At 43.2% G+C, this 23,970-nt stretch overlaps 1 protein-coding gene across 1 annotated transcript in view; it reads right to left on the minus strand.

The window, feature by feature from the left end:
* Positions 1-2,320: 2,320 nt before the first annotated feature.
* Positions 2,321-23,970, minus strand: part of NTMT2 (N-terminal Xaa-Pro-Lys N-methyltransferase 2) — a 132,736-nt gene continuing 111,086 nt past the window's right edge. Inside the window, exon 4 of the mRNA XM_082266086.1 lies at positions 2,321-2,691. Within this exon, the coding sequence (XP_082122212.1) occupies positions 2,435-2,691 (257 nt within the window). The 3' untranslated portion in view covers positions 2,321-2,434. The remainder of the gene's footprint in view (positions 2,692-23,970) is intronic.

The following is a 23,970-nucleotide window of genomic DNA, read 5'->3' on the forward strand; positions in this document are numbered from 1 at the left end:
TGCACAGGTCACAACTCATTTGTTGTATTTACTTTTTATTCCGTTACTGGTTTACACTATGGTGTCGTTTTCTTCTTTTCATTAATACACTACTGAGGAGATTCATATCGGAGCCCCTCTGAAGCTTACTGCGTTTGAAGAATCTGCCTTTATCCATTTGGCTCTTTCATGATTGGAATCTGGTAAGCGGTACCTGCACAAGTGTCACCACTTTTTTTATGGACATTCATATGGACTGTTTCAATTTCTAGCGCAGCTTACTATACATACCTCTTGTGAGATGCCTCAAAGGAACCGATACGAGTTAGAAGATCTGTCATCGTCTTTGACCTCTCCTTCTTCAAACGCGAGCCAAGCTTTATCAGGATCCCCCTGATGTAGCTTTTATGGGCCTCCCAGACCATCAGAGGTGGACTGTCCGGGATAGCATTAGTCTCGAAAAACCGAAGCAACTCCAGACCGATCTCGTCCCGGATCTTCGGGTCCTGAAGAAGGGAGTCATTGAGCCGCCATTGCCACTGCTTCGTTAATGCTCTACGCAGATCCAGCTCCATCAACACCGGGGCATGGTCCGATATAGTGATGGAACCAATCGAGGCCGAAACGACACGGGAGAGCAGTGACTGCGGGATCAAGAAAAAATCAATGCAGGAATAAGAGTCATGAGGCGAGGAATAAAAAGTATAGTCCCGGTCGTGAGGGTGCAGGACGCGCCAACCATTGATCAGATGAAAGGCCTGGAAGTTCTTTTTGATGCGCTTCAGGGCTGCATAGGAAACATGAGAGGCCCCCCTCGAGGCGTCTATGGTCGGGTCTAAGGCCAAGTTAAAATCACCGCCCATGAAGATATTACCTTCAGCAAAGTCCGCTAGTTTTGAGAGCATTAATTTGAGGAATGGAACGTGATTAGAGTTAGGGAGGTAGAGATTTACCAGGGTGACCATCGCGGAACCGAGTCGACCCTTAACAAAGAGGGCTCGGCCCAACCGTCACTTCATTGCTCCGAGAACACCCAAGGGGAACTGCCGCTAATCAGTATACTCACGCCCCTGGTCCTGGAGTCAGAAGAACAGCCTTGGTATACAGTGGGAAACCGCCTATTCACCAATTTGGGGATTTTGTCTAGGTCATCAGTTTTTATCAGTTTTTTCATCCAATCTGTTTTTCTAAATGGATGAAAAATAGCACTTCATCTGTTCAAAAAAACGGATGTGGACGGAAGCAGATGAAAATGGATGTAAATGTATGATCATCCGTTTTTCCATAGGAATGCATTCATGTCCGTTTTTTCATCCATCAACGGATGGATGAAAAATGGACGAACGGTCTGTTTGTGTGAAAGGGGCCTAAGGGATGAATTTGAACGAGACCAAGTGCGATATGTACTTAGTCCCCTGGGAAGTTAAAAAAAAATAAATGATTTTTAACCACTTCCCTCCTGCCATATAGCAAAATGACGGCCGGGAAGTGGTTGCTCTATCCTGACTGGCCGTCATATGATGTCCAGCAGGATAGACCGGGGGGGCGCGCAGAGCGGCGATCGGTGGTGTGGTGTGTCACCTTGACTCGACGCATCTCCGATCCCGGTGAAGAGCCTAATTGCGTAGGCTCTTTACCATGTGACCAGCTGTGTCCAACCACAGCTGGTCACATAGTAAATAGGAAGTGCCATTAATCGGGTTTCCTCAGTTCGTGCTTGACAGGCACGAGTAGAGGAGATCCGATCAGTCGCTCTCCTAACAGGGGGAGGGTCTGTGCTGGTAATCAGAGTATTTATTACCAGTGCAGACCTTTGGGGGGGTGCCACTAGAGCCACCAGGGCCCACCCATGGCCACCAGGGGTGCCCACCCATGACCACCAGGGATGCCCACTCATGGCCACCAGGGATGCCAATCAGGGCTCAGGGACCCTTTCAGTGCCCTCCTCATCAGAGCCTGTCAGTGGGGCCTCATCAGTGCAGGAAAAAACTTCTCTATTTACAAAATTTTTTTTTTTTTTTCAAACTTTTCGGTCTTTTTTTATTTGTGTAGCAAAAGAGAAAAAAACTTTCAGTGATCAAATACCACCAAAAGAAAGCTCTATTTGTGGGGGAAAAAAATACGTAAATTTGGTTTAGGTACAGTGTTGCATGACTGCACAATTGTCATTCAAAATGTAACAGCGCTAAAAGCTGAAAATTGGCTTGGGCAGGAAGAGGGTGAAAGTGCCCTGTATTGAAGTGGTTAATTATAGTTATTCTTTAATTATATTCTAAAACACATAAATTAATGCCTACACATTTGTTATCAACTCTGATGTTATAGAATAAATCCAAAAAAAGTAAATGTAGGCTAGCCACAAATGTTGGATGATAAAATACTGACAGAATGGAACCCCCAATGAGGAGTGAAAGGAAATACTGCTCATAGCAAACAATGCAATGAAGTAAAATGACTATTGGATTGCAATCATCCATATTGGAACACAGAGTTCTGGAAAACCTCTTTGTTTCTCTTCTGCAAGGATGGCCATCCCTGCTCTCTCAATGATGTTTCTTAATATGTGAATATCTCTAATCACACTGCTGTCAACAGGATCCAGCCGACAACCTTCCCTGGCTACATTATCTTTTATTATTATGACACCATTTTCTTTCAAAGCATTTTTGCAGCGTAGGAGGGATATCAAGAGATCTCTGTCAGTCAGGTGACCTAAAAACAAAATGAAAATAAAACATTTAAGTATAATCAGCATAAGAATCAAGACTTTTAAACAGCTTCTCATTAATAATTGACTGTAAGTGAATACAAACCCACTGTACAAAGAGGGTGATGTGATATTCATAAATTTCGATTTTTCTTTTTTCATGTAAATGTTATCTACCCTCTATCTCTAGTCTCCCTGATTTGATGTGTTGACAAATAGTTAATAAGAGACCATCGGACTTAAACTGTCTCTACTCTGCTTACCAAAACAAAATGGGGGAATTCCCCTTCCAGATATTGCCAAAAATCAGGTAAGCTCTCATCTAATGCAACTTCTCAACTAATGCAAACATTCTGACCTTAAACTATGGGTGTTGCCTCTTCTAAATCTCTGTCTAGGTCCCCCTTGTAGTCCTCCACATCCCTGAAAGCTCACCCCACACAACCCTGAGCATGTGTGCCACTGCTTTCAAGGCCTTTGGGTTATCCCCAACCAACTCACCCTTATACCTAATATTGGCAACCCTAATTTTCCTCTGTGACCAAAAAGACAGCCCACTTTGTACTCTGACTTCTCAGGGTAAATATCAAGCATCTCACTTTATACTCTGTGGACATAGGCCATCCATGGAGGATCTGACTGCTCATGACAGTGCTTATAACCTGACCAGTGTTTCCAACCTTCTGCCACATTTTTTACTGACAAAACATGAACAATTTACTGACAACCTTGAAAAGTACAGAACTCCAATAAAAACTAAGACAGACGATATTTAAAAAGTATAAACACAACATGGAAACACTGACAATGCCCATAACAAGTTATTTGCTTGGTTTACACCTAAAAAGTCAAAACAGCATGACAGATTATCAGTCCCTAATATTAACAGACAGTTGTTTTTATCTTCTCTCCTGTCCTTGAGATCCTTCTTTAGCCTCTTAACTCTAGTTCTTAATTCCATGTGCTGACTCTGACCCTGTCACTCAAGGTCCATCTTGTATGGCTTCCTTTCCTCTTCACAGCAGGGATATAGAGCAGTCTTCCTGCAATGCTGGTAGGAGGACTTTCAACAACCTTTTACTGAGGAACAATGTCAGAAAATACTGCAATTCTCCCTAACAAAAATCGTACAGGGCCCCCTCACTGTCTTTCACAAATTTTACCCCAACATATCAGACAACTGCTAGAGATGTGACAAGGAAAAGAGAACCATTTGACACATGTTTTGATCTTGTCCAAAGCTGATCCCCCTTAGGCAAACCGTCAGACCTATATTTCAAAAGTTCATGGATTATGTGGACCCATCTCTTTTTTGTCTTGCATCCTTGTGAGAACCTATCTGAGATCATTCCCCCATCACCTCTTTAATGCAGCGAAAGAGGCCTTCTACTCCCCCCCCCCATGCCTGTTGCTAAACAAAGAGGAAGAATTCAGAAAGATGGAGGAACTACCTCTGTTGTTTCCAGGCAAGCACAACATGTATCTCAAATATGGTTCTCTTGGGTAGACTTCTCCTTCACAGATGTCGTTAAGGCCCTCTTAGAAACATTATTTTGTTGTCATGTTCGAACATCTTGTTGTCAGGTTAGTTACCTGACAATTGTAGGCAGGGCGTAACTCTTCCCCTCTTTCTCCCCAACCATTTCCTCCACCCTGCCCTTCCCCAAGGCCACTCCCTATTTCCTTTGACTCTTTCCACTTCCTAGCTTATTCCTCCCCCTGACCCCTGCACTTCTTCTTTTATTTGTCCTACTCTTCCCATTTTTCATCTTTCACCCTCATCACCCTCTTTCCCAACCAGTTTTTGGAGGATGACCTTGGAGGATGACCTAAGAGATATTAAAATCTTCCAAAAGACAAAGCTTGAGTTCAGCTTTCCCTTTACTACCATCCTTTAGGCACTCATGTCTCCCCTCACTCGACCTCAGACAATCAACCTAATCTCCACTGTGCTGACAGTGCTGTATGGTACTAGACTGCAATTTTTATATCTGAAGACTTTTCTCCCCTTGGTTATTGTTAGAAAATGCACTTTTTGAACTTGTATGAATTCACCTGAAGTGACTTGTCAGATCTTAACCATGCCTTTGCACGTATAGCCAGGTGACTTGACTAAAAATGGAGAGTGAGAGAAACACTGGCTGCCACTGCTCTCTGTAGCTGCTGCTCTATGGTGTTGAACTGGATAACAGCTATATCAGCAAGAGGAGGGAGCTGCTGAGCAGAAAGAGTTTATTAGACTCAGGCAGCACTGCACTGTAATCCAGAGGAGAGAGACACAGATGTAATCAAGAGCTTTTAAACTACATTCCCCAGAGAGAGGGACTATTCTCGTATGCACCAATGGTACAACTGGGTCCCAACACTACCCGGCTGAAGAGTTAGGACTAAAGAATGTCCCTTTACAGATGCTACGCAGAGACCTTTACCTATCAATTATGCTAAGGAGTATCTCTCAAGGAACATTGCACCATATCCTAGCCATTCTTCTAAAGTGCACTCTGAACTAGTTATAATATTATTACTAACATTGCAGTTAATGCCTATATGCACTGTTTATTGCTAATTTATTTGTATCTAAAACATAATAGGATTCACTTCACCTATATGTGAAAGTGCATGATGCTTAAAAGTGCACTCAAAACAAAAAGTCTCTGAGTCCTTGATATTTTAAATTATATAACAACACAAGTTTGTTGATGTTTAATGGATTCACACCGCATGTGGTATTCAGTGCTGCATGCAACCCCAAGGTGTCCACACACAAAAGACAAGTGGCAGCTTACCAGAAAGAGGCGTTGCATATTACTAATTGCATACGGTCACAGGTATTTTTTCATAATTTATTTATTATTATTCAAGATTGCACATATTTATATGTTTTTTTATCCTATACATTTCTTGAGGGCACTAGTATACACACACTTCACCATTTATCCTAACCTATACCGATGCATGGAGTTAATTTACAACTAAGCTATCTTGTGTCTATTTCCTGATATTAGTTCACAGGAGAGTTAAAGGTATCCACACTTGTATTCCTATAAGTGCCTGCAGTAACTTTCTCTCAACCAGGTGTGTCAGAAGGGCTGACGTTGTTCTTGGAGATGCGGCACAGAACAGAGAACCCAAAGTACCAAGCTGCTCCTGCGGTGGTAGTGCTACACATATGTAAATCGCCTCAAGGATCTCTTTTGGATAAATAAAGAATTTGCAAAAGAAAATGTCAAGGGTATTATCACTCCCTTACTTTATCCAAAGCAAAAAAACAGGAAACGTTTTAGCTTACATTTTAAACTTGCCATTCAGTTTTTTGGTTTTTTTTTCATATATCCCACCAATGGTATAAGTAGTGATTCTGTGTGAACTCTAAGATTACATAGGATGAGCAAGCTTCCTAAACCTGCTTGTACATAAAGTATATTTATGCTAAAAATGTAAATCATATATTTTTTCCACATCAATTATTTCTAGGCTACTCCTATTAATATGAACGTTCTTAAAGTGGAGTTCCACCCTATTTTTATACTTACCTCCATCTTCTCGCTCCGGGTCACCTGAAAAAGAAATGGATAATCGCATATTTTTTTTTTTTTTTACTTACCTCGTAGAGAAGAAAATATACTTACCTTACTTCCTTCTTCCTCCTTCCTCGGCCGCGGCCCGTCGTCACTTCCTGGCTCTGCAATGATTCCTGGGAGCTGAACGTCATCACTCCCAGGAATCATTGCGCCTGCACCAGCCCCGACGTCAGTTCCGGGTCGCGCGCGTCATCCCCTTCTAAACAGCTTCTGGGCATGCCCAGAAGCTGTGGAGTGATGACGCGCGCGACCCGGAAGTGACGTCGGGGCCGGCGCAGAGCATCGTGGGACCAAAGAAGGCGGAAGAAGACGCCGAAGGGGATCTCGCTGGCTTCAAGCTGCACACATCTGAGATGGCAGCGCTGGACAAGACGTTTGCAAGGTAAGTATTTGTCCTAACAGGTAAGTGCAACCCGGGACAGATCAGAGGCTAGCCATTGTGGAATGTACTAGCCCTGACTGTCCCGGGGGTATTAAAAAAAAAAAAAAAAAAATCCAGGGTGGAACTCCGCTTTAAAGTTTGAAATCTTAGTTTGTCAACAATCCCCCGCATTTAAAAAAAAAAGATGTGCTTTAACTGCAGACTTTCAGCTTTAATTTGAGGGTATTTACATCCAAATCAGGTGAAAGGTGTAGGAATTACAACAGTTTGTATATGTGCCTCCCACTTTTTAAGGGACCAAAAGTAATGGGACAGATTAACAATCATAAATCAAACTTTCACTTTTTAATACTTGGTAGCAAATACTTTGCAGTCAATTACAGCCTGAAGTCTGAAACACATAGACATCACCAGACGCTGGGTTTCATCCCTGGTGATGCTCTGCCAGGCCTCTACTGCAACTGTCTTTAGTTCCTGCTTGTTCTTGGGGCATTTTCCCTTCAGTTTTGTATTCAGCAACTGAAATGCATGCTCAATCGGATTCAGGTCAGGTGATTGACTTGGCCATTGCATAACATTCCACTTCTTTCCCTTAAAAAAAACTCTTTGGTTGCTTTCGCAGTATGCTTCGGGTATTTGTCCATCTGCACTGTGAAGCGCCATCCACTGAGTTCTGAAGCATTTGGCTGAATATGAGCACATAATATTGCCTGAAACACTTCAGAATTCATCCTGCTGCTTTTGTCAGCAGTCACATCATTAATAAATACAAGAGAACCAGTTGATCTTGGTCTCATCTGTCCATAGGATGTTGTTCCAGAACTGTGAAGGCTTTTTTAGACGTTGTTTGGCAAACTCTAATCTGGCCTTCCTGTTTTTGAGGCTCACCAATGGTTTACATCTTGTGGTGAACCCTCTGTATTCACTCTGGTGAAAATTTCTTCATCAATTTAGGCCATAATATATTCTGAAAAAATATGTGAATCAGCGCTGCCCTACTGCGTACTATAATGTAATAAATTATAAAGTGCAGGTGTGCAATACCTGATTACCTACAATATTTTAAGTAATAAGTTCTATTGCATATCAATCATAAATATCATAAAAGTGCTGATCATAAATTATTAATAAATAAATATACAATAAATATGATGTGCAATTATTCAGAAAATCATAAAGTGATACATGCAAGGTGCTTCTCAAACAAAGTCTCTCAAATTTTTTAGATCTCACACTTTTTAAACATAATGGAGGAATGGTTACCAAAACTTATTTTAGGTAATAGTTATATTCAGATCATGAGTGGACACCACCCCAGATTGCTCTCAGCAGTTCCTAAGGAACAATTCCAAAGAAATGTGAGTAAAATCAGATGATGGGGAATGGGGGGGGATCTCCCTCTACCTTTGTATCCTTTTGCCTCTCCTCTCACCCTCCTTTATGGTTTCCCCCCCTTTTTTTCCACTCCTCTGCCCTTTCCTATACTCTCCCTTATTACATATATAAGAAATATGATGCCTTGCCTCACATCTGGTTGTCTTTGCCTCTTTTCCCTCAATAGGGAAAACCCCTGGGAATGGCTATGGGCCACAGGGGTAGTTAATGGGTATTTATCCCAAATGTTTGGATTTTATTTTTTTTGTTCTTTTCAAGATTTTGTGTTGGTTTGTTGTTTTGGGTGGTGTTTTTCCATGTTTGGGTTTTGTTTTAGAGCAGCAGCAATCAGATCCTTTTTTCTGATTATGGTGTGCTTGACAGAGGATGGTTGAATGTGGATGTGTCCCCCCCCTCTTTTTCCCCTTTTTTTCTCTCTTCTCTCTCCTGCCCCTCCCTTTTGCCCCCTTGCCTCTCAACGGGAAAGAGCTGCATTGTGGCAGGGTGCATTATCTAGAGTTCACGGAAGAGAGCTGAGATTACTTTGTTGGCTTTTTGCTCCCTGAATGTTCAGGGATTTAATATCCCTCAAAAAAGAAGCCAGGTGCTGCATCATATGCACAAACAGAATGTGCAAATGCTATTCCTTCAAGAGATACATTTTCAAAACAAATAAGGCCCTGAAGCTCATATTAAGATACTATAATCAATGGTACACAAGTGATAACCCCAAGAACAAAATCAAAAGGAGTAGCAAAATTATTCCATTCCAATCTTCCAGTACAAGTTTCTTCAGAGGTAAGAGACCTGAAGGGGAGATACTTGATATATATTTACCCAATAGAAGTCAGAAATCGACATTTCAAAGAATTCAAATTAAACTACAACAAATAAAGCAAGGCTATCTTATAGTAGGGGGAGACTTCAAACTTGTGATGGACCCGAAGCTAGACTGTTCTAAGGGGAAAACTGAACTACCGGTATCCACGTTTAAAATTATACGTAAACGATTATACTCCCTTCAACTAGTGGATGTGTGGTGTATACTGCACCCCATTGTGAAGGATTTTACATTTATTTTTTCAGCGCCTCATTCATCAAATAGTAGAATAGATTATTTTTTTATCTCCGTTATTGAGTTGACAATCAGCATCACAAATTGGCATCCAGTTCAGATCAGATCATTACCCACTCTTCCTGACTTTCTGTATACGACAAACTCTGAAAACCAGCTCTTTGTGGAGATGGAACAAATCTCTATTAGCAAAGGAGAGAGTGTTAAAAGTTCTAAGGGAAACTATAGAGAAGTTCAAGATAATCCACCTGACAGATTCCTCTCAACTGCTAATTAAATGGGAACCTTTAAAATACATCCTATGGGGTAAACGAATACAATTTGGATCAAAATTGAAAAAGGAAAAAACTAACGAGATATCGACTTTTTTGGGGAATATTTCTGTTCTAGAACAATGTCATAAGACAAACATAGATGGTACAACATATCATATATTATCCCAGAAAAGAGCTCATGTATGCTCCCTTGAAGATATATCTTATATGCGCCACAGAGCATTAGTAAAGCAAAATCTTTATGAATTTGTCAACAAACCGGGAAAGAGGTTAGTCAATTCAATACATAAAAAGCAATCACGCACATACATTAACAAAATAGTATTTCCATCTCAAGGGACTGTATGCACATTGGAAAAAATAGCCAAGGCATTTCAGGAATATTATACTAGGCTTTATAATCTAGCCACTGCAGACTCAAAAAGTCTTTTAATTTGTCCCTTAGGAAAAATAAAAGTATATATTGAAAAAAACGTCACTTCCAACTATTTCGGAGGAAACTATAGAGTTATCAGCAACCTTATTCAGACAAGCCGAAGTAAAGGAAACTATTAAGAAATTGCATCTAGGAAAAAAGCCCTGGTCAATATGGATTTACAGGGCTTTTATAAGAAACTGCAAGATCAGATCAATTTTGTTACGTACTTGCAATTCATTTTTAGATTCATGTCCATTCACGTCAGTCTCAGGAAGCCCATATAACAATAATACCTAAAGAAGGGAAATACCCTTCTCTGTGTTCTAGCTCCTGTCCAATTTCACTTATAAACATAGATCTAAAGATATATTTTAAAAATATTGCAGAGCAGTTAAAATCTTTAATTCCATTGCTTATACACCTAGATCAAGCAGTTTTTGTTCCTTCTAATGAGTCAAAGGACAATACAATCAAGGTTTAGAGATGTATAGAACTGTTCGCCGGCGAACAGTTCCCGGCGAACTTAGCATGTTCGCGTTCGCCGCTGCCGGCGAACATATGCGATGTTCGGTCCGCCCCCCATAAGACATCATTGAGGCAAACTTTGACCCTGAACTTTACAGTCAGCAGACACATTTCCAGCCAATCAGCGTACCTCCCTCCCACACCCTCCCACCTCCTATAAATAAGCAAGGGCAGCATCCATCTTAGATCATTCTGAAGCAGTGTGTGTAGTGAGAGTAGGGAGAGCTGCTGCTGCTGCTGCTGCTGCTGTTAAGCTAGGGACAGTTAGTCAGTGTTCCTGGTCTTGCAGTGTTCTTGGTCCACTACTGCTGTAATATCAGCACCCCAAAAAGCCCTTCTAAGGGCTGGTATTTGTGTTTTTTTTTTTATATATATATATATATATATATATATATATATATATATATATATATATATACCTAGCGTCCCCAAAAGCCCTTTTAAGGGCTGGTAATTGAGTTGTTTCTTCATATATATATATATATCTATATCTATCTAGTGTCCCCAAAAGCCCTTTTAAGGGCTGGTAATTGAGGATTTTTTTATTTATATATATACTGTGACAGGAAGTCAGGTAAATCTGGGAATGTAGTCACTGAGAGGAGACACATTCCCACCTGCTTTGAAAGTTCACTGATACTATAGGGTGTTGGCTGCAGAGAGAGCCAGCAGGAAGTTGAAAACCATTCAGCTGTTCAGAATGAGGAGATCAAGGACTCTATAATTTGTCCAGAGAAAATCTATTGAGTGCTGCCTCCTGTCGCTGTGTGAGCTGGGAAGAGGAGGACAGACATACGTGTACCTCCCGACGCCGTGTGGGCATGGGAGAAGGACTGCTGCCGCCTGTCGCCGTGTGGGCTGGGAGAGGGGGACAGTCGGATGTGTGCCTCCCGACAAGCTGGTGAGCATGGGAGAAGACCCCCTACAGCGATGTGAAGCTAAGGAGGGTAACCATGAGTGAAGACGTCTCAAAGGTGAGAAGACAAAGTGTTCCATGTGAAGAGTGTGAAGAGAAGTGTTCCATGTGAAGAGTGTGAAGAGTAAAGGGACATGTGAAATGGACAATGTTTGTGCTGTGTGAAAAGCAAACAAATGGACATTTGAGTGTCTGCTGTAGGATCAGCAGTGTCGGCCTAACAGTAGGTTGGAAAGACTTCTTAGGTAGGTTCCAGCTGTGAGAAGGTAGCCGCCCACAGAGGCAAGGATTTATTTTGTGTTTTATTTTATTTTGGATGTTTTGCTGCATACAGCCTGGTGAAGAAAACACCATTTAATAAACCACACTGTTTGTTTGCAAGCACTTGTCGGCTATCTCTCTGTGAAAACGCACCCCCAAAGGGGTCATCCACGCCTACCACCGAGCTAATCCCTTACATATGGTGGAGGTATGCAGTGGGCATAAGCAGAGATCCCTGCAAGGAAGTGCAAATGTTTGATGAACTTTGTCTGGTGCATGAGATTGCACAATCTATGTGTGCAGGAGAGAAGATCCTGACAGAAAAAAAAAAAAAAGTGTTTTAAAGAGACAGGGGTCTCAAAATTTTTTGATGAACTTTGTTGTGTCTGGTGCAAGTGACTGCACAAACTGTGTGCGCAGGAAAAGAGATCTTGCAAGAGAGAGAACTACATGTGTTAAAGAGACAGTGGTCTGAAAATTGTTTGCTGGACTGTGAAAAATTTGTTTGTGGAGTTATTGAAGATGGGGCGGTCCAAACGCCTGAAAAATGCAAAGATAGATGAAATGAGAGACCGGATTCTATGGATGGAGGGGATGTTGCCGTCTGAACCAGCCCCATCCATGCCTAAAGAGAGTCTACTAAAGAGGAAGGTTGTTGTCCCTAGCAACACTGATGAAACGTGTGCTCAGATGAAAAGTAAACTCAAAATGGAGGAGATGTTGAAACATCTGATTATATCAAATGCAGCTCAACAGCAAGCAAATGCAGCTCAACAGCAGGCAAATGCGGATTTTCAGCAGAGCTTTGCAGCTCAACAAAAGGCTCATCAAGAGAGCATGGCAGGCTGGAAACAGAGACGCCAGCAGCCAATGGAGGCCATCGGTTTGGAGGAAACCGAGTATGTGTGCAGGGCTGAGTTGGATGCCTTGCAACGGAAAATGGAAGAAAAGGAACAAGCCTTGGAATTGCTTAAAATGGAGCATAGAAACTTGCAGGAAATGAATGAACTACTCAAGTCTCATGTGTTACAGTGGGAAGAATCCACTGCTCTTCTTTTGGTCGAGTTGCAAAAACGCAGAGAGACTATAATGGAGAAAGATACCATCCTCATGGAAAAGGAAAGTGAAATTCAGACTTTGCAGAAGCAAAGTATGGCTGATATGTTGGAGTTGCGTAATCAGCTGGAAAAAAGTCTTCAGTCTTTGGGAGCTACAAAAATAGACCTGCAGGAGTCGCAGGAACAGAATGTTGCTCTGAAAGCGACATTGTCTCTCAGCGACAAAGAGAAAAGTGAAAGAGAGGCTAAATTACTGAGTACTGTGTATGAGCTCACTACTTTGAGCAATGTGGTAGATGAATGGCGTGCGGACTGTGAAAGTTGGAAAGGGGAAGCCCAACGTGTCCAGCAGCAGTTAAAGGAGAAAGAAGCCTGTGTGGCAGAATTACATTCTTATTCCCAGATGCTAGCCAATGAGGTGAAGGCTCTTATGCAGGGAAAAGGAGATTGTGAACATAAGAGGGAAAAAGTAGAGGCACAGCTTCTGGAATCGCAAGTCAAGGTGTCAGAAGGTGACCGATTGTGTGCTAAGCTGTCAGAGAAGGCAAACCGACTGCAGGTTGAGTTGGACAATGTTACAAATCAGCTTTCTCAAGCAGACAGCAAATCTAGAGAAATTGCGGAAGATTTTTCTATCTTGGAATCGCAGCTGCAAGACACGCAGGAACTCTTACAGGAAGAGAGGTGTCAAAGGCTGAGTTTTAGCACAAAGCTCAAACAAATGGAAGATGAGAAAAATGGCTTCCTGGAACAATTAAAAGAGGAGGCGGAAGCAAAGAAAAACCTATCAGAGCAAGTCGCAACATTGCAAGCTCAGATAGCGGATATGAAAAAACGCATGGAAGAAAGCGTTGGTTCATTACAGTGTGTTGAAGATGTGAAAAAGAAGTTTGATCAGATGCTTGGTGAAGAGAAGACTGTGTCTGCAAAATATGCAGAAGAACGCGCACGTGCAGAAACGGAGGTGCGTGATAACGAGAGCAAAGCCCTGTTCTTGGCTCGCTCTTTGGAGGAAGCTCTAGAGTGTAAGGCTGAACTAGAAAGTGTTAAACAGCTACGTACAGAAATGGAAGAATTGGTCAGCTCCAAGGATGATGTTGTGAAAAGCGTTCAGGAGCTAGAAAAGTCTAAGCGAGCCTTAGAACAGCAAGTAGAAGAGATGAAGATTCCGTTGCAGGAACTGGAAGAGGAATTCCAGGCAACAGAGGATCTGTCCCAAAGAGGGGATAGTGTGCCTGATGCAGTTTTTAAAAGGATCAGAGTTTTGGGGTCTGTCCTGAGTGAGCCTCAGAAATGTGATGACATGTGGCTTGAATCACCCCTTTGGAATAAACCGTTCCTTCAAAAACTTCAAGCATTGGAAAATGTATCATTAGAACTTCAGCAAACAAAGGAGCTGAGTAAGAAATGTGGTGATTTCTCAGTTCAGGCTGAAAACCTAGTGGAGAAAACTAAGGCTGTTGGTGAAAACGTGAAGCAAATGAATAAGTGCCTTTCAGGGAGTGTTTCCAAAATGGAACTGGTGAAAGACGGGTGGCAGAAGTTTGATCGTGATCTTGAGATGCATTCCATGTGGAATTCAGATAGAGAAAAAGAACTAGGTGACCTTGAGCGGTCAAATAGTTCAGCAGAAAGTGCATTGAAGAAACCTGTAAAAGAATGTGTTGCAGTTCCATGCTTCTTCACTGATGCAGAGAGGAGGTCTATAATGGATACCACCCAGATCGCTGGGTTCAACTGTGTTGTTGCCTTTGACCCCTATGTTGGTGGAAGGAAAGTTGATGATGTTCTGGTTGGCTTCTTCTGTGAAGAGTTTGGCAAGAAATATAAACTGAATATCAAATCAAATAGTAGGCCTTTACTGCGACTCGCTCAGGAGGGCGAAAAGTTTAAGAAGTTGATGAGTGCAAATGCTTCAGATCTGCCTATGAATATGAAATGTTTGAATGATATTGATATCTCTGGGAAAAGGAACAGGGGTCACTTTGAAGAAATGTGTGACAGCCTGTTGTCTCAATTGGAAAATCCTCTGCACAACATCTTAGAGCAAGCAAAGCTCAAGAAGGAAGATCATTCCCTTTTACAACAAAAAGTCAATGATTGTGTACAGATGTATGGAGAGGCAACTCAAGTCACAGAGGGATGTCAAGAGTCCCTACTTGGAACAAAGCTTAGTGAAGCAAAGGTTCTCAAAGTTTTGTGGAAAACATTTATGGATTGCAGAGAGAGGCGTCTTAAGAATGTTGAAGACATTAAGACTAGCCCAATTGAGTTGCCTATGGATCACGGTCCTCCATGGTGGATTGGACAGACGGTTATGAGGGACAAGCTGTCTGACATTTATGAGAAAGCTGTCAATGAAGATGACAGAAACGAGAAGGAGCAAAATGATGCCAAAAATGCAGTTGAAGAATGTGTATATGAGATGAGAGACAAACTGTGTGGCATTTATGAGAAATCTGTCAATGAAGATGACAAAACAGTTTCATCCGGAAGCTTGAGGATAATAGGAGGCTTATCAGTGAGTCAGCAGTGCCTGACACATGCGTGCCTGGAAATATGTGTCCCAACCCTAGGGTTGAAACAAGAGGGGGGGGTATGTGACAGGAAGTCAGGTAAATCTGGGAATGTAGTCACTGAGAGGAGACACATTCCCACCTGCTTTGAAAGTTCACTGATACTATAGGGTGTTGGCTGCAGAGAGAGCCAGCAGGAAGTTGAAAACCATTCAGCTGTTCAGAATGAGGAGATCAAGGACTCTATAATTTGTCCAGAGAAAATCTATTGAGTGCTGCCTCCTGTCGCTGTGTGAGCTGGGAAGAGGAGGACAGACATACGTGTACCTCCCGACGCCGTGTGGGCATGGGAGAAGGACTGCTGCCGCCTGTCGCCGTGTGGGCTGGGAGAGGGGGACAGTCGGATGTGTGCCTCCCGACAAGCTGGTGAGCATGGGAGAAGACCCCCTACAGCGATGTGAAGCTAAGGAGGGTAACCATGAGTGAAGACGTCTCAAAGGTGAGAAGACAAAGTGTTCCATGTGAAGAGTGTGAAGAGAAGTGTTCCATGTGAAGAGTGTGAAGAGTAAAGGGACATGTGAAATGGACAATGTTTGTGCTGTGTGAAAAGCAAACAAATGGACATTTGAGTGTCTGCTGTAGGATCAGCAGTGTCGGCCCAACAGTAGGTTGGAAAGACTTCTTAGGTAGGTTCCAGCTGTGAGAAGGTAGCCGCCCACAGAGGCAAGGATTTATTTTGTGTTTTATTTTATTTTGGATGTTTTGCTGCATACAGCCTGGTGAAGAAAACACCATTTAATAAACCACACTGTTTGTTTGCAAGCACTTGTCGGCTATCTCTCTGTGAAAACGCACCCCCAAAGGGGTCATCCACGCCTACCACCGAGCTAATCCCTTACAATACATATATATATATATATATAGTGTCCCCAAAAGCCCTTTTAAGGGCTGGTAAGGTAATAGATTTTTTTCTTTATATATATATATATATATATATATATATATCTATTGTACACTGCAGTTGCCTGCCCGCTGTGTGTGAGAGGCCACAGACCTACCACAGACTGTACTGTGTGCACACCACACTCATTTCGGGTGGCACAGGCACAGTACCTGGCATTTTAAAAAATATTTTTTTTTCCTCTGTCATAATTGCAGTGAGTGCTGTGTCAGGTCCACAGAGTGCACTGTACCCACTGCAGTGCACTGCCCACCACTGATATATATACGTTGGCACAGCATCTTGTTGCAATAAATTGAAAAAAAAAATATTTTTTATTATTGCAGTTGCCTGGGCTGCCAGTGACTGTCAGGTCCACAGAGTGTACTGTGCCCACTGCAGTGCCACTGTGTGCCCACCCACCACTGATATATAAGGTGGCACAGCAGCTTGCAAAGTAAAAAAAAAATATATATTTTTTTAAATTGCAGTTGCCTGGGTGCCAGTGACTGCTGTCAGGTCCACAGAGAGTGTACTGTGCCACTGCCCACCCACCACTGATATATAAGGTGGCACAGCAGCTTGCAAAGTAAAAAAAAAATATATATTTTTTTAAATTGCAGTTGCCTGGGTGCCAGTGACTGCTGTCAGGTCCACAGAGAGTGTACTGTGCCACTGCCCACCCACCACTGATATATAAGGTGGCACAGCAGCTTGCAAAGTAAAAAAAAATATATATTTTTTTAAATTGCAGTTGCCTGGGTGCCAGTGACTGCTGTCAGGTCCACAGAGAGTGTACTGTGCCACTGCCCACCCACCACTGATATATAAGGTGGCACAGCAGCTTGCAAAGTAAAAAAAAATATATTTTTTTTTAAATTGCAGTTGCCTGGGTGCCAGTGACTGCTGTCAGGTCCACAGAGAGTGTACTGTGCCACTGCCCACCCACCACTGATATATAAGGTGGCACAGCAGCTTGCAAAGTAAAAAAAAATATATATTTTTTTAAATTGCAGTTGCCTGGGTGCCAGTGACTGCTGTCAGGTCCACAGAGAGTGTACTGTGCCACTGCCCACCCACCACTGATATATAAGGTGGCACAGCAGCTTGCAAAGTAAAAAAAAAAATATATTTTTTTAAATTGCAGTTGCCTGGGTGCCAGTGACTGCTGTCAGGTCCACAGAGAGTGTACTGTGCCACTGCCCACCCACCACTGATATATAAGGTGGCACAGCAGCTTGCAAAGTAAAAAAAAATATATATTTTTTTAAATTGCAGTTGCCTGGGTGCCAGTGACTGCTGTCAGGTCCACAGAGAGTGTACTGTGCCACTGCCCACACACCACTGATATATAAGGTGGCACAGCAGCTTGCAAAGTAAAAAAATATATATATTTTTTTAAATTGCAGTTGCCTGGGTGCCAGTGACTGCTGTCAGGTCCACAGAGAGTGTACTGTGCCACTGCCCACCCACCACTGATATATAAGGTGGCACAGCAGCTTGCAAAGTAAAAAAAAATATATATATTTTAAATTGCAGTTGCCTGGGTGCCAGTGACTGCTGTCAGGTCCACAGAGAGTGTACTGTGCCACTGCCCACCCACCACTGATATATAAGGTGGCACAGCAGCTTGCACTCATAGTACAACAGTAACAACACATTAAAAAAAATGACAGGCAGAGGCAGGCCACCCCGCAAGGGCCGTCGTGGTCGTGGTGCTGTGATTTCCTTAGGCCCTAGAATAATGCCCAGTGTTCAGAGGCCACCACAGACCCTGAACTCAAAAAAAGGCCATAGTTGACTGGCTTACACAGGACACCCAATCATCTACAGCTTCCGCTCGGAACCTTAATGTACCATCCTCCTCCAGCTCAGCTTCGGGCACCTCTCAATTTACCACTCGTCAGCCCGCCGGCACCACCACCAACACTAGCACCACAACCGCTTCACTTGATCCATCAGAGGAGTTATTTTCACATCAGTTGGAAGAAATAAGTGATGCGCAACTATTAGTGCCAGAGGATGTAGATAACGGGGATATGTCTCAGTCAGGCAGCATTATACACATGGACGTACATTGTGATGATGATGATGTTGTACCTGCTGCTGCTGCCTTTGCTGAGTTGTCAAGTGAAGCGGCTGATGATGACGATGTGTCTGTGGATGTCACCTGGGTGCCTGCTCGAAGAGCAGAAGAAGAGGGGGAAAGTTCAGATGGGGAGACAGAGAGGAGGAGGAGACGAGTTGGAAGCAGGGGGAGGAGGTCATCGCAAGGAGCTAGTGGCGCAGTCAGACAGCATGTAGATTCGGCACCCGGGGTCAGCCAGACAGCACGCCAATCAACGCAAGCTGTTGCCACCACCAGAATGCCGTCCTTGCAAAGCTCAGCAGTGTGGCATTTTTTTTGTGTGTCTGCCTCTGATATCAGCGATGCCATTTGTAACCTGTGCCAAAAGAAACTGAGTCGTGGGAAGTCCAACACCCACCTAGGTACAACTGCTTTGCGAAGGCACATGATCTCACATCACAAACGCCTATGGGATCAACACATGAGTAAAAGCAGCACACAAACTGAAAGCCACCATCCTCCTCCTGGTCCAGCATCTTCAGCCACGTCAACCACTGCTGTCCTCCATGCCCCCTATCAACAACCCGCCCCTCCGCCTCTCACCTTCAGCAGTTCCTGCTCATCACCTGCCCACAGTCAGGTGTCTGTGAAGGAAATGTTTGAGCGTAAGAAGCCAATCTCACAGAGTCACCCCCTTGCCCGGCGTCTGACAGCTGGCTTGTCGGAACTCTTAGCCCGCCAGCTTTTACCATACAAGCTGGTGGAGTCTGAGGCCTTCAAAAAATTTGTCGCTATTGGGACACCGCAGTGGAAGGTACCCGGCCGAAATTATTTTTCACAAAAGGCAATCCCCAACCTGTACTCTATTGTGGAAAAGGAAATCATGTCCCGTCTGGCACACAGTGTTGGGGCAAGGGTCCATCTGACCACTGATAGCTGGTCTGCAAAGCACGGTCAGGGCAGGTATATAACTTACACTGCGCATTGGGTAAACCTGCTGGCGGCTGCCAAGCATGGAATGCGTGGCTCTGCTCAGAGGCGTAACTAGATTTCTCAGGGCCCCGGTGCAAGAAATCATGAAGGCCCCCCCCCCCCGAAAAAGCATATTTTTGACACTTTTTTTTTTCCAATGTACAGCAAAGTAAAACATTTGTTTCTGGTTTCAACGGCGGCAATGGTGGTGGGGGTGGTATCAGTGGCAGCAAGGGTGGTGAGGGGGGGTGGTATCAGTGGCGGCAATGGTGGTGAGGGGGTGTGGGATCAGTGGCGGCAATGGTGGTGAGGGGGTGTGGGATCAGTGGCGGTGGCGGGGAGGGGGGAATGGGAACAGTAATAGTGCTGGTGGACTAAAGAAACACCTCCAAATTCACCCTTAAAAGGAAAACAATTGCAGAGTGACCCTATGCACTCAGGAGTATATGACACATATAATACAGTGCTGCTACTTATATAGAAGTAATTATAGGTAATGAAATCATGTATAAATGGTGTCATAAGAATTAGATCACACAATACAAAATATAAAAATTTCAGTAGAGCAGGAATGGTGGTATCTCCTAGCCACCTGAAGGGCCCTTTCACACGGGCGTTCCGTATGTCCTATTTTTTTGCGGATGATTTACGGACATAATGTAAGTCAATGGGACTGCGGATGTCAGCGGAATACCATCCGCTGACATCCGATTTTCTTCCTTTCAGTTCTGTTCCGTTTTTTGGAATGGAACAGAACCCTATTTTTCCTCCGTTCAAAAAACGGAAAGGAAGGAAAATCGGATGTCAGCGGTGTCCTCCACTGACATCCGCAATGCCCATAGACTTACATTATGTCCGTATATCATCCGCAAACGGATGGGATGATATGCGGACATCTGGACCGGATGACACAAATGTCATCCGCTCCGTGGAAAAAAAAAAAAAAAAAAGCACCGGAGCGGATCGCAATGTGGTCCGCTCCGTGTGAAAGAGCCCTTACGTGTTTAAAGTAAATTGAGAAAACCGACTATAATATAATAACTGATTTACTGCACACTTCAGCTTAAAATCATTTCATTTAAAAGTCCCTAAACTCAAATGGGCAATAACTTGAAGCACACACACGTACATATATCCACACACATATAAACACACACATACATACATGCACGCACATGCATACATACACATACAGTACACACACACATACATACACATAGATAGGTACACACACATACAGTACACACATACAATACATACAGTACACACACATACAGTACACACACATATACAGTACACACACATACAGTACACACATACAATACATACAGTACACACACATACAGTACACACATACAATACATACAGTACACACATATACAGTACACACATACAATACATACAGTACACACACATACAGTACACACATACAATACATACAGTACACACATATACAGTACACACATATACAGTACACACATACAATACATACAGTACACACACATACAGTACACACATACAATACATACAGTACACACACATACAGTACACACATATAATACATACAGTACACACATATACAGTACACACTGTAACAGGAAGTCAGCTAAATCTGGGAATGTAGTCACAGGAAGGAGATACATTTCTACCTGATTTAGAAAGTCCATTAATTAATTTAGGGTGTTGGCTACAGAGCTAGCCAGCAGGAAGTTGAAAGGCCTTCACCTGTTCAGAATGAGGGAGTTAAGGCTCTATAATTTGTTCAGAGAAATTCCTATTGTTTGCTGCCTCCAGAAGCTGCATCCTGAAGCCATGTGGGCTGGGAGCAGGAGGACAGTCAGCGTGTGCCTCCCGACAGGATGTGTGGGCCTGGGAGAAGACCCCCCGGAGTGATGTGTGCCCGGGACGGTAACCAAGGGTGAATACGTCTCAAAGGTGAGAAGACGAACTGTTGATGTGAAAGAAACAAAAGGACTGTGTTGCCCTGCGAAGCTATTATAAAAGGACTATTGAGTGTCCGCTGTAGGACAAGGAAGTCTGCCCGACGGTAGGTTGGAGACAGACACTTAGGCAGGTTCCAGTTGTGAGAAGGTAGCCGCCCACAGAGGCAAGGATTTATTTTCTGTTTTATTTTATTTTGGATGTTTTGCTGCATACAGCCTGGTGAAGAAAACACCATTTAATAAACCATACTGTTTGTTTGCAAGCACTTGTCGGCTACCTCTCTGGGAAAACGCACCCCCCAAGGGGTCATCCACGCCTACCACCGAGCTAATCCCTTACATATGGTGGAGGTATGCAGTGGGCATAAGCAGAGATCCCTGCAAGGAAGTGCAAATGTTTGATGAACTTTATCTGGTGCATGAGATTGCACAATCTATGTGTGCAGGAGAGAAGATCCTGACAGAAAAAAAAAAAGTGTTTTAAAGAGACAGCGGTCTCAAAATTATTTGATGAACTTTGTTGTGTCTGGTGCAAGTGACTGCACAAACTGTGTGTGCAGGAAAAGAGATCTTGCAAGAGAGAGAAAAACTACATGTGTTAAAGAGACAGTGGTCTGAAAATTTTTTGCTGGACTGTGAAAAATTTGTGGAGTTATTGAAGATGGGGCGATCCAAACGCCTGAAAAATGCAAAGATAGATGAAATGAGAGACCGGATTCTATGGATGGAGGGGATGTTGCCGTCTGAACCAGCCCCATCCATGCCTAAAGAGAGTCTACTAAAGAGGAAGGTTGTTGTCCCTAGCAACACTGATGAAACCGCTATGGAGACGCAGTGTGCTCAGATGAAAAGTAAACTCAAAATGGAGGAGATGTTGAAACATCTGATTATATCAAATGCAGCTCAACAGCAAGCAAATGCAGCTCAACAGCAGGCAAATGCGGATTTTCAGCAGAGCTTTGCAGCTCAACAAAAGGCTCATCAAGAGAGCATGGCAGGCTGGAAACAGAGACGCCAGCAGCCAATGGAGGCCATCGGTTTGGAGGAAACCGAGTATGTGTGCAGGGCTGAGTTGGATGCCTTGCAACGGAAAATGGAAGAAAAGGAACAAGCCTTGGAATTGCTTAAAATGGAGCATAGAAACTTGCAGGAAACGAATGAACTACTCAAGTCTCATGTGTCACAGTGGGAAGAATCCACTGCTCTTCTTTTGGTCGAGTTGCAAAAACGCAGAGAGACTATAATGGAGAAAGATACCATCCTCATGGAAAAGGAAAGTGAAATTCAGACTTTGCAGAAGCAAAGTATGGCTGATATCTTGGAGTTGCGTAATCAGCTGGAAAAAAGTCTTCAGTCTTTGGGAGCTACAAAAATAGACCTGCAGGAGTCGCAGGAACAGAATGTTGCTCTGAAAGCGACATTGTCTCTCAGCGACAAAGAGAAAAGTGAAAGAGAGGCTAAATTACTGAGTACTGTGTATGAGCTCACTACTTTGAGCAATGTGGTAGATGAATGGCGTGCGGACTGTGAAAGTTGGAAAGGGGAAGCCCAACGTGTCCAGCAGCAGTTAAAGGAGAAAGAAGCCTGTGTGGCAGAATTACATTCTTATTCCCAGATGCTAGCCAATGAGGTGAAGGCTCTTATGCAGGGAAAAGGAGATTGTGAACATAAGAGGGAAAAAGTAGAGGCACAGCTTCTGGAATCGCAAGTCAAGGTGTCAGAAGGTGACCGATTGTGTGCTAAGCTGTCAGAGAAGGCAAACCGACTGCAGGTTGAGTTGGACAATGTTACAAATCAGCTTTCTCAAGCAGACAGCAAATCTAGAGAAATTGCGGAAGATTTTTCTATCTTGGAATCGCAGCTGCAAGACACGCAGGAACTCTTACAGGAAGAGAGGTGTCAAAGGCTGAGTTTTAGCACAAAGCTCAAACAAATGGAAGATGAGAAAAATGGCTTCCTGGAACAATTAAAAGAGGAGGCGGAAGCAAAGAAAAACCTATCAGAGCAAGTCGCAACATTGCAAGCTCAGATAGCGGATATGAAAAAACGCATGGAAGAAAGCGTTGGTTCATTACAGTGTGTTGAAGATGTGAAAAAGAAGTTTGATCAGATGCTTGGTGAAGAGAAGACTGTGTCTGCAAAATATGCAGAAGAACGCGCACGTGCAGAAACGGAGGTGCGTGATAACGAGAGCAAAGCCCTGTTCTTGGCTCGCTCTTTGGAGGAAGCTCTAGAGTGTAAGGCTGAACTAGAAAGTGTTAAACAGCTGCGTACAGAAATGGAAGAATTGGTCAGCTCCAAGGATGATGTTGTGAAAAGCGTTCAGGAGCTAGAAAAGTCTAAGCGAGCCTTAGAACAGCAAGTAGAAGAGATGAAGATTCCGTTGCAGGAACTGGAAGAGGAATTCCAGGCAACAGAGGATCTGTCCCAAAGAGGGGATAGTGTGCCTGATGCAGTTTTTAAAAGGATCAGTGTTTTGGGGTCTGTCCTGAGTGAGCCTCAGAAATGTGACGACATGTGGCTTGAATCACCCCTTTGGAATAAACCGTTCCTTCAAAAACTTCAAGCATTGGAAAATGTATCATTAGAACTTCAGCAAACAAAGGAGCTGAGTAAGAAATGTGGTGATTTCTCAGTTCAGGCTGAAAACCTAGTGGAGAAAACTAAGGCTGTTGGTAAAAACGTGAAGCAAATGAATAAGTGCCTTTCAGGGAGTGTTTCCAAAATGGAACTGGTGAAAGACGGGTGGCAGAAGTTTGATCGTGATCTTGAGATGCATTCCATGTGGAATTCAGATAGAGAAAAAGAACTAGGTGACCTTGAGCGGTCAAATAGTTCAGCAGAAAGTGCATTGAAGAAACCTGTAAAAGAATGTGTTGCAGTTCCATGCTTCTTCACTGATGCAGAGAGGAGGTCTATAATGGATACCACCCAGATCGCTGGGTTCAACTGTGTTGTTGCCTTTGACCCCTATGTTGGT

Source organism: Pelophylax lessonae (genome assembly GCF_965119305.1).
Source record: "Pelophylax lessonae genome assembly, chromosome: 8".
Classification (NCBI taxonomy): Eukaryota; Metazoa; Chordata; class Amphibia; order Anura; family Ranidae; genus Pelophylax; species Pelophylax lessonae.